Here is a 12,290-nt window from a genome sequence, read left to right as displayed (position 1 = left end):
TGAAATACAAATACATGATCATTTTAAACCAAGACACTAAATGGAAGTGACCCTTATTAAGGTGGCTTTTAGAGATGAATTCCCAAACAGCGGAAACATCAATAGAATAGAAATGATCTTACCTGCGAAGTACTCAAAGCAATCCTGCTGGAAAACCTCATATAGAACACCTAAAAGCTGCCACATTTGAGGTGAAATCATCTGACATGTCAAGCTGTAGGCCAAGGAGAGAATTTCTTCGTAAAACTCTGGAAAGGAGAAACAATTTGAAGTAGGGTGCTTTAAAAAATAAACTTAGCTTGCAAATACCTTGAAATCTGAAACGAAGCCTCAAGTCATATAACAAATGGAAGACAGCAATTAGTAACTAAATCAATACATAGAAAAATAATACAAATTGGAAAAGACTCTTTTAGACGGGCCTTATGTTGGCTATAGTTACAACATGCATAGTTTTTCATTATAAATACACACCAGAAAAATATATTACCAACACATCAAAGACCTTGCTTCTAAATGATTTACTGAAAAATATTTTTATTTTCTCAATCTTTGTTTTTTCTTAAAGGCCTTATCACAAAACTGTGTAGCTCTTTAGTGCAGGGTACTGATAAAGCAGTAATTTAATTGCAGACCACATCCATAAAATACTAATGTAATTGTAGACATTGTCCTTTAACACAGCTAGCTAGAACTATAATCAGAACTGCAGCTTCTGCTTTTGAGTCTGACCTCCAAAACAGAGTAACCAGACTGACTAATGTACAAGAGAAGATCAGGAGAAACAAATCATAATTGAAAATTAACACCTTTTTTTCTTTAAAGAAGCACACACAAAAAAAGATGAAGTTCTGTTCAGGAAGATAGTATTATTTGCAATAATCAATAATAATGAATATGTTTTTACGTAAAAATATGTAATGTTTTTGTAAAAATAATCTCTAAAACGTACCTATAACGTGTTTCTGCAAAACAAGGCCAATGATCTGTAAACAAATGCTCTCGAGCTGTTGAGTTATCTGAAATAAAAACATAAAGCAGTTTATTTAAAAACTTAGAAATACAGTAATTTAATAAATGTATTTGACTAATTCAGTTTGAGAAATTCTTCAAAGCAAAAAGGCTTTTACGACTTTTTAAATGCTGCATTAACGATCACAATATTATGAAATAAGGCCTCACTGATGTAAGTACTCAAATTTTCAATAAACAGTATTGCTTTAAAACTTGTCACTTACAGCACTTTATTTTTAAAAAATCTTATTTTATGGTTATTCTACAGGTCCTATCAAAAACTGTATCTGTTGTCCTGTCTGGATACAAAGTTACACTGTACTCAAAGTGTTTGAGACAAAGCCTCTGTCCAAAATCTTTGAAGTAGAATGGGTTAAAAGGAAGAGAGGAAGAGATGATTTTGCCTAGGGTCTATGGAAATCTTCCCAGAGCAGGCTCAGCAAGAGGAACACATGCATAAATGGGGAGTATACAACTGTATTGAAGTCAGGATTCAGCCTTGCCATGTTGGAAGAGAGACTACATTTATGAATTAAACTAAATTACAAGGAGAACTATATGGCCATCTTATAAGTCTAATTAAAACCAGCAAATACAGACATTCCATGTTATTACCACAGGTCACTCGTTACAAACATAATCTTGCAGGATGTCAGGCTTTCTGGGCAAATGTGACCACAGATTCATCCACTTACCTTCAGACACTTGACTCAAAAGTTATCATCCCCTAAACTCTCTCCATACTTAATGGTGAAAGGGAAAGGAATTTCTAAGGAGTTTTCAGCCTCACATATCCTTTCAAATCATTTGAGAAGTGATATAAATTATATAAAGATCCAGAGATGAAGAGCACTCTGCACAGTATTTTAGTTTGTGTTTCACACAACAGAAAAACAAGCTGCTAAGTTTATACCAAAAATATTCCAACCCCAAAGGTTTTCCTAGGCTACAACCTGAAGATCCACTTCAGACTGTCATTCCTGATGATCAGCTTAGCTACCAGATTTCATTTTATCTTTCAAAAGATGCAATGGGTTCTTGTAAAAGAATGAAAGATGTTTTGAAATCCAAAGGAACACAATGGTCTTACAAAAAATTAATTAGTATATTAGTTAATGTATTTTTAAAATTATAAGCATCATAAGATTTCACACTTCCAAGGAAACATTCTCCTTGTAAATCAAGAAGGCAAAACAATCTAGGACAAAGCACTTTCATGCCAACTGAGCTTAAAGTTACTGACTGACTTTGCCTCTCTGGTCAGTCACTGAACTCCTTCCTACCTCAGTCAGCCCAGGTGATATAAGCAGAAAGAATCTCTTTCCTCCCTGAATATGTGAAATGTAGCCTTACATTGCACCACAACTGGGAGACCAATTCCTAGGAATTCTATCCAAGAAATTGCTGGTAAACAACAAAACATGAGTCACCATTGTAAAAAATTAGTCATATGCAAAATATTTCTCCCTAAAATCTATTTTAACAGTCTGTAATACAATTATCCGATGAAGTGTTTACCAGAATAAGGGCTAAGGATTTTGCCCTCAGGATATAAATTCCCTTCAAAGTTGAGAGCTAAACAATTAAGAAATCACAAAAGTAAACTGGGCTTTAAATTCAAATTTGTCAGAGATCACTTGGTACTAATTCACCATCCTGCTATAGTAAATGCACATTCATGTCAATTCAAGTGATGCAACATACACAGAAGTGCTTGTTGTCATGAATGCAAGGCGTAAGGGAACAGCAGGAGAAAAGACATATAAAAGAAAATCTCACCTCCTTGTGATCTTCCACAACTGTCAGGATAGTGTCAATGGTGTGCAAGATGCCCATGGCCATAACTGTTTTGTCCTCTACTTCCTCATATTCCTCACTCTGAAGTACTTTACCAAATATTTCAGCCTATGAAAAAACCCAACCAATTTGACATTCAAGAGCAAACTCACATTTCTAATTTGTCATGCAAAACCAAGACAGCTAATGCAACAGCAGCAATGTGTTATCTGTAAGACCTGTCAGCATTGAAAAATATGCTCCTTACTTTTGAAAGGGGAATATAGAAATTTAAAAACTCTTCTTTTTTTGAGAAGTCTGACTATGTTAAATTATTTGAAATGTTACATAGTTAGAGCTTGGCTCATTAGAACCAGTGACAAAATTCAGTATCTTTGAAAAACCTATAGATTTTAAAGATGCTTCATACAGAAAAAAAGTAATATTGTGAATACTATCGGTGGACCTTTATAAAGATTACTTTAAACAGCGAGCACTTCAAACAAAGTTCATTAAATGTTTACCAAGCTAGGCATGCGCTTCTGACTGGACCGTTATTTTACTATTGTCTCTTACCAGGTGTTGAGTCATGTCAACGGCGATAGTAGCTACTTCCTGACTGTACTCACAGATCATCTTCTGGATTACATTAGTAAGATCATCATTTTCCGTCTCTCTAACAATGTGCAAGAGCTCTTGCATAACCGGCCTTACGTAAGGCTTCACATATTCCTTGGCTAAAAAAACAATTGACACTAGGTGAAATCAACAATCCAGAAACACAAATATACAGCATCTCAAAACTACTAGGTAACTGACTACTCTTGAACAAAATCATTTTTTGAAGTTTAATTCACTAAAAAAAATAAAATAGCCAATACTCAAGGCACTTTTACAGCCCATAACTAGTAGACTAACAAAGGAAATAAATCGTACATTTACCACATTCAATACTGAAATGCCATCTATAACAAAAATCCACTGTTTTGGGAGAATACATGCCCTCATACATAAGCAGCATTCGTTCTTAAACATACACACTATTTCACTTCACTAAAGAAAAACAAAGACAAGTGTTATTTACTTTATTAAAATAAATATGTTGATTCTAACTTCTTTTGTGCAGAGACCTGCCGTAAAAACTTGAAGTCAGAATTCTCATATGTATACGGTAACTAATGAGCAAGTGAAGCTGTTGAAACATGATGAAATGTTCTGAAACCTATGTCTTTAAATGGTAGAAATGATTAGATAAATCTGCACCAACCTCCTCATCTCTATAAAAAAGAAATAAAAATCAGTGTATACAACTGATGAATCACTGTAGCATACCTTGCTCCTGGTTGCTTATTAACGTCTGAAGAGCTATGGCTGCTTCTACTTTGACAGGCATTTCCTTATCATCAATCAGGCTCTTCTTTGCCAACTCTACTGCATTCCTCAAGTTTAACTCATTGTGAAATTTCAAAGCACTGAATGAATGAAGTACCCAACAGGACTGCATGACAAAAAGAAAAGCAAGTTAGTGACTATTGCAATTTTTAGCATTTTTTAACTGATTCAAAAACAATGCTAACTATCTCTCTGTTTGCATGTATTGCTTTTTTTTTTCTTAATTATGGTGTATTCATACAGTAAATGTAACACAGTTTTGCACTCAAGCAGTTCTTTATTTTCCTTTCCCAAATTCCAATAAATTCAGTATGCACATAATTGGCATTCATAGTTTTGGTCTTTCTGGGGGAAAAAAATTAGAACAAAAATTAAAGAAAATTAACTGTTTGTTTATGACTGATATGGGCACTTGGGGATTTTCTTCAAGCTACACTCAAACTGACATTATCTACTCTGTGGAAATCCTACCTGTTCTTCACAGCCATCCAACCACTCTAGTTATTGAGATCTGCTAACGAAAAATGGTCACAAAAGGGCCACAACCACTGCTCAAATTCTCCAGTCTAATCTAAGAGGTAAACAATAATATGACACAGACTTTCCATCAATTCATTTAACTGACAAATCATTTTTTAAATTAAAATGCTGAAAAATTACTGTACAAGGTCGTTATTTGAAATTCTACTACGTATTTGCTTTATTTCTTTCATTAACATTCAGAATGAAGTCAAACTGCAAAGGAAAGAATCATGGCAAATACTGAAATTGATATAACTGGTGAACTTACTCTAGCTCTGAGGTACCCCAGGTTAGACATGAACAACGGAAATACATGATTCTGTAACATCAGTTCCATTTGATCCTTGAAGACACTCTTCTGTTGGTGTAAATAAAAATTAATTTTGGAGACCATTCATTTTACCTACTTCATTCTAGCCAGTAATCCATTTCAACTATCAACCAGGGCAAATACAATGATTTGTCTATGTAATAAAGGTATCCTCTCACAAAGAGATCTGGATCTAGTACCTTGAACTGAACAAACCTCAAAAGCATAGCAACTTCAAAGCCAGGTAAGTGAAAGAACTGTACATATAATATCAATTCTACGTTACTCATTACAATACTGTAAACTGGAATTTTCATTTTCTTTAAGGCAATTGATTCCAGCTGATTGTTCTTAAAAATTAATTAGGATCAATAACCTAGTACCTCCATTCTTCCTACAAGGGAGTACATACATACCTGAAGATAAGTATAAGCTCAGTATGAAACAGATCTGAGTTTCAAACGACCGTTACGATAAGCACCAAAACTAATTATTTTTACACATTACAACAATAACTCACGTCTTTTTTTGTGTTTATTAATGGACTAAGACAATTCCTTTGTGATAGAAGTCTGCTTGGCTGGAGGAGCATATTCAATGAAAATTATCCTTCATTATTCCAACCTTGGCAAATCCCAAGATATTCACAGGAAGCCAAGACCAGCAAGCAGGGAGACTAGCACCTATAGCCCCAGGATACTAGAAAAGATATATGCTGGGGACCATGTAACCATCTAAAGGAATGATTCAGTGGCTAAGACAGGAAGAGGGTGAAAGGGGACATTCAATACAAAATGTATCTTAGGTCACACTTCTACTTCACCAATGCATACATCACTTTTTCCCACACTGATTGGCCAAGCTTCAGAGAGGCAGATGAAGAACTGGGCAGAGAAAAAACACAGAGAAGGGAAAAGAATTTTCCCTTGTGCACACAGGTCAGAGGTTTGCATGCATTAAACTGGAGCCACTGTGGAGAGCCAGGTGGCTAAGTCAGGATCAATGTGTCTGCAAGCTCCTTACAATCTATATCTCAGTCAGCTCATCAGCCAGAAAGCACTTACAAATTGAGTTTTTTATGCAGAAACAGTTCATGGAATTTTTCAACCTGCCAAATCCCAAACACAAGAAATTCAGAGTTGAGAGGAGTCTGCAGTGTTTGGGAATTACTACTCTTTCATAAAGTATATTATAACTTCTGTGTCAAGACTGCAAATCCCAAATAGGAGCAGTACACTGGAATAAATCCCTTTTTTTTCCTCAGGACAGAGATAAATGGGTATAGAAACCCCCAGTCAATATTAAAGGCTACTCGCAACATGAACAACGTCTTCCTCTTTCACTGTTACACTCCAGCATGAGGGAGGGCATTTACAATCCAATGTAATTCACAAAAATTCTGCAAAAGTTACTGATGTTTCAGGATTTCAGATCAGATCAGGGACTGGTACACTGATAAAAAATAGATGGTAAATGTTGGTAAAATGTTGCTTGTAACGTGAAGACACATCCTGCACAGAGAGACAACTCACATAAAAAAAAAAAATTACTTTTAAAAGGAAGCCTCCAGCACAAGGCTGCCATTCTTATGCTGAAAGTGGTAACTTCTTGGCAGTTACTTTTGACATGGAGAGAGGGCATACTTTGGACTTCACTGTCTACAAAAGCATAAAGGAAACTGTAATCATATTACATTAGAGAGCAAAAATGTGGATTACATGTGTATTCAAATTCCAGAAAAATACTCAAAATTCTGAAGATACTGTCTGTAAAAAATGGAGGAAGGATAGAAACTCTGTGCTCTTTCCAGTTATTTTCAAAACTCCCAGCTGGATGATGAAGTAAGAATTAAAACCACACATTGTAGGGTAAGAAAGCTGGAAAGCTACACAAAACATTCCTGCAACATGTTAAGTAAACATTTTTTTGGAACCAGAAGAAGCCCACAATACTGCAGGCTGTTGGGGGGTTTGCTAAAGAATTATAGGCAATGTTATTGATGGAATGCATGTTTGCTTTTTTAACACCCTTCCATTTTACTAGTGAAGTGGGAGAGGACCAAGGGACTGTTCTGTAGCAAACAAACAGAGCTTTGGAGAAACTTCAGAAGAAAAACCTGTGTATAAAATGGGAATATAAAAACCAGGAAAGAATGTTAATATTTTTTTAAAGAAACAAACCCTCAGATTCTTATTGCACAGTGCGATCTCTCTACAGACTTCATAAATATGGCTAAGGGCTAGCCATACTTTGTAAGTTAAGATGTTTTTATTGGAAGTTGCAGTTGATAATAAGAATTACGAACATAAACATTTTTCCGTTCTTTACCCACTTACCTTCAGTAAAATATCTGCCAGGGATCCTATGACATGCAAAGCCCCATCTTTTTTTCTTGGATCAATGTTTGGCTCTGTCAGAATCTGGTAGCAATATGCCATCATTTTTGGTAATACCTACATAATACAGAAAATACACAATCTCCTTTTGTAAAATTACTTTAATAGCATTGTTTACATTAAAACATTCACATGATTTTTATAAGTAGATATTTTATCTTGGCCGAAGTAACTGCGAGGTACTATATGTAGCATCTTTCCATGGTTAAAATTTAGAAGGTTCCCTTTTCAGCCTTTCACTCAAACTTGTCAAAATTAAATTAATCTCCTTGAAATTTCACATTAGTAACAACAAATAAGGAATTTTGTTGCTTTGAGGGAAATCAAAAAAGGTGACGAAAAGACAAGAGGCTCAAGCAGTACCTCACTGATTTTTTCTCTTAACTTCTCTTCTGGCTTGTCCCACACGTATATAAATACATACGTGTGTGTACATATATGTATGAACATATACCTATTCAAGAACAGCTTGGACTAAAACCTCATAAACTTAATTTAATCTGTTGGTTTTGGCAGTAACTTGTAAAGTTGACTAGATTTAGAAAGGTTTTTTGGCAAAACCAATTGTTTAATGTCATTTCCACATCTATTATGTGCTTTTCTGATATTATGACATTTTGACAGTCACAGTATAAATTATGAAAATGAGGAGGTCAGCGGGCAAGGACTGTTTTGACAACACAGAAATTGAAAGGTCATAGGCTACTCCACCTGACGTAAAGACTATGCTCTTCTCTGAAAATTCATCTAAAAATGCAGCTCCATCTTTATTGGATGTTAAAATGGTATCCAGGAAAAAGTCAGCAGTTTTAGCAAACTAACATATGCTTTCCAGGAGTAGGCTGAGCACTTTCTTTTGCACAGATCACCGTAAGTACAGAAAGATCTACAGAAAAGTTATGTCCTCATTTAAAGAGCAGCTGTATGAAATTGGTTTCATTCTTGCTAATTTGATTGCTGTCAACAGCATTTTAAATAGCATCAGTGAAAATTAATAAGGATCAGGTTCACTTTCCCCCCTGCTACAGTTTGGGAAGCTCAGAACAGCCGTCACAGAGGCTGTTTGTAAACTTGGGAAAATACCAGTACATCTATTCCAACTCAGTTCATATCCAGCAGGTTAATTTTACAGCTGCAAGAGGAATCCATTTACTAATTCATTTATTTATACATACACACATATTTTAATTCTCCCAAAACTGATAGTGCTTAGCCAGGAAAGAGTTTGACTATGTACTAGCAAGTAGATTTTTCAAGACTAGCTTCCTGTAGCATCTTCAAATTTAAAGGAAAATAATATTATTAAGGAAACTTCAAATCATTAAATACCACTAATTCCGTACCTCTTTTCTCTTCTTCGCAGCAGTATAAAGGAGATTCTGTGCTGCTGTTGTAGTGGATGCATAATCCTCAAATACATCTAACAAATTAAAAATAAAAATAAAAAATAAATATCTCCTTTTCTCAGTATGACATAATAATAAAATTTTTGTAAACCATCTTGTTTGTGGGATATCACAAAATCAGGGTGAATATGTAACTTCAAAACTACTGGCGTAGTTGTCTTCACTTCATGGTTAAAGAATCAGACCCAAGCTTATGTCACCTATGAAAGCATTTACTTCTTGCCTTCCAAATCTACTGACCACTCATCATTCCTTATATCAGGAATGCATTATTTATTCATTAATTCTTTTGAGATCGTGTATTTCAGGAGTAAAAAATCCTGGCTTTTTTAATTAAAACCAAGATAGGAAGAACAACAATACATTCCAGTAACATCTGTATACCATATGTACACAATTTTGACTTGATTTTATTAAAACCTCATGGAAAACTTTTTGTATGTAAAAACTACTTGGATCTGGGGTAGTTTTAAATCTGCTGAAAGTTGAAGCTTTTTAGCTTCATTCATTACAAGTAAACTTCCTTTAATCATATTGAAAATATAATTTATATCTTGAAAAAAAAAAATCTGTGCTGCCAAACATGTTCTAATCCAAACATCCCTACACAAATTGAATTAAATAAAAAGATCTAAAAAGGTAAACTTAAAATGTGGTTAAAATTACACACTAACTTTTTCTGAGAACTTGCAGATAAAACATGATTAAGAAATACTACCAGACTACTGGAATTCTTGTTCCAAACCCAAACATGTCTCACTAAACTTCAATTTAATGTACTTTCACGCTTAGTTTTTTTTTACCTTCCATAATATAATTTAAATCTTTATTTAACTCTCAGCTACATATAAAAATAGGATTCACTACTGACACAGAAATAACTGAATTCATATACCAAAAATCAGCAACGTATTTCTACCACAGTGATCAACACTATATCGTGATTTTTTGCATAACAACTCTCCAATTTTTTTTAATTATACCATAAACATTTAAATTCTGTTTTCACATATCCTAATCACAAATCAAGTAATTAAAAATTCCAAAATGCTACATATCTCTGCGGTCCCTGGCTTATTGGAGTGTTCCAGCTAAATTTGCTATATTTTTAAAGTACCCTTCTCTTTTTCAATGACATGACTCTTTTAATAAAAGTAATTATTCATAATATGGTCCTATGCGATATTCCCAAAATTTTGCACTGCATCGTTTGAAAGAATACATATATCTAATTATCTTCCAATTTAGTAATAATAATTGGAAAAAAAATGCTGAAGACATCAACAATTTTCAATAGCGAAAGAGCAAGTCAGGCCTCTTCTGGTCAAAGTGAGAGCTGCAAGGACTTACAGACAGCTGTCACATCTGCAATTCAGGATTCTGAAACTAGCATTAAAAAGTGAGCAAGCCAGTCTATTTGGGCCGCACTGAGCACATGTGAAGTAGAAAAATACATTAAGAGAATCATTTAGTTTAAAACTACCAGCCAAATGACCAAAACTCACTTGATCTGCCACCTTCTTTTAACTACAAGTTGGTGAGCTTTAAGAAACAAATTTTCTTCTTCCTATTGTTCAGGACACTGGTTAAGGCAGAGACTTTACAGTGGTCATGCTGTTAATTGGGACTATAGTGACAGTTATGATGAAAGCATAAATGCTAAACACCAACATTTACCAAATTTCATGCGGATATATTCGTATGGATCCTCTTGCCAGAGCTCTTCATCCTCATCTTTGTAGCACATTAGAGAGAATATCACTTCTTCTGTTATACTCTAGTATTAGAGAAATCAAACACACATAAGTACACATAAAGTCAAACTCCAGTATAGCTTCCCTCCACTATGCACTAATTTACTAGACCTACTTTTCTGAAGAGTAAAATTCTTTTAACTAGTGGTCTTTTATTTTGGCTAACAGAAATAAACTTATAATATACATACTTTCTTTTTGCAACAGTCCCAGACAGCAGTAATTATATAATCTACCTTTTTAATGATACAGTACTATGCACAAAATATAATTCAGGACATAGTCTATAAACAGCAGAACATCGCATTCTGCAGAAGGATCTCGCCAATGCAACACTTAACATGGGAATGGATGTCAGATTTCTTCCTCTTAACAGTCATGGGATTAACTAACTACAACAGGGGAACTTATGATATGAAAAAAGAAAAGCATGAAAATCACTTTTCATTTGTTCTCAGTTCACTTACAAAACTCATCCTTAAAACAGATTTCAGTTCCTCATAGTTCATGTTCTCTTTATCCACTATCTTTGCACTACAATCAATTATGAATTTCCAAATCTATAGACAATTCTGAACACTAGCAACTAATAAAAGCCAGAACATTGCATTCAAAAATAAAAATAAGTAACTTATGGAACTGAATCTTTAAACGAGTTAACAACATCTGCAATAAAAGGTAGTCATAATACTGAAAAAACCCAACTACATTAATGTAGAAGCGCTATTTTTTGCCCAGATCAATTGCTGCATGAAAGATTCATGAAACCTTCTTTAAAACTGCAAAACTGGTGGGGTTTTTGGGGTTTTTTTAATCACCCTGATGACACGCAGTGTTTATGACTGCATTTTATGCACTGACCTGTATGTGTGGCTTCATCTGCTTCCATGTTACAGAGTGAATAACCCCTTGGTTCAGATAATTTAACGTTTGCTGAAGAACACGTGGCGCAACATAGTCTTTTTGTCTGTATTGGTCTAAGATTCTTAAGAGAACCTGAAGAAATGACAAATTAATATTTTTAAATGAAGACTGAAAATTCTCTCTCATGCACAGACAGTGCACCTCTTTAGTGAATGTACATGGACAGATTAATTAGTTTTACAGCAGAGGTTCTAGTGTTAGTAATCACTGTAATGCCTTTGATCCAAAAATCAGAAATCATTTAAATACTAAGGATGTAATCCTGCAAGCATTTATGTACACATTTACCTTTACTACTAGCCCCACCATGTGATCACTTGTAATTGTAAACCAAAGATGTATTTCAATATTCATAGGCTCACAGGTTACACAGGCCTCAGCAAAATTTGGAATAGATACGTGAGATTTTCAAACTGGTTGGCTTCTAAACCTGTTAGTGATGTCTGTGTTCATTTTTTAAGGACAGGCCCCTAAAGATGACAAATTACTTTGGAAGAACAGTGATAAGAATAGAAATACTAAACTAGAAAAGAAAAATAGGTTAGCACCTAAATCTGTGAATCAGAAGAGATGCAAAGCCCTTAACTTCAACTACCTGTTGTGACCATCAGATAGTATCACCTAGCATGCTATCACAAACTCTATCACGCAAAGTTTCCTTAATATAGAGGCCCGCTCTACTGAGACAAACCTACAGTACAAAGCCACTAATTTGCACTAATGGCAGATGAACTATTAAGTGTTAATAAGTGTAAAGAATTGGCATGTACGTGAATAACAATAAAAATCAAGGGCA

The 12,290-nt window shown here is 34.5% G+C and overlaps 1 protein-coding gene across 2 annotated transcripts in view; it reads right to left on the bottom strand.

Moving 5' to 3' along the window:
- Positions 1–12,290, bottom strand: part of IPO8 (importin 8) — a 46,021-nt gene that overhangs the window by 14,920 nt on the left and 18,811 nt on the right. For both annotated transcript variants that reach the window (XM_059816490.1, XM_059816489.1), the window contains exons 9-18: positions 11,432–11,566; positions 10,494–10,593; positions 8,754–8,830; positions 7,351–7,467; positions 4,973–5,062; positions 4,123–4,288; positions 3,367–3,527; positions 2,794–2,919; positions 953–1,019; positions 123–248 (exon numbers count right to left, since the gene is read on the bottom strand). In XM_059816490.1, the coding sequence (XP_059672473.1) occupies positions 123–248; positions 953–1,019; positions 2,794–2,919; positions 3,367–3,527; positions 4,123–4,288; positions 4,973–5,062; positions 7,351–7,467; positions 8,754–8,830; positions 10,494–10,593; positions 11,432–11,566 (1,165 nt within the window). The remainder of the gene's footprint in view (positions 1–122; positions 249–952; positions 1,020–2,793; positions 2,920–3,366; positions 3,528–4,122; positions 4,289–4,972; positions 5,063–7,350; positions 7,468–8,753; positions 8,831–10,493; positions 10,594–11,431; positions 11,567–12,290) is intronic.

This window comes from Gavia stellata, chromosome 4 (assembly GCF_030936135.1).
Source record: "Gavia stellata isolate bGavSte3 chromosome 4, bGavSte3.hap2, whole genome shotgun sequence".
NCBI classification, from domain to species: Eukaryota; Metazoa; Chordata; class Aves; order Gaviiformes; family Gaviidae; genus Gavia; species Gavia stellata.
The sequence above is the reverse complement of the archived record's forward strand: the minus strand, read 5'-3'. Positions and strand labels throughout refer to the sequence as shown.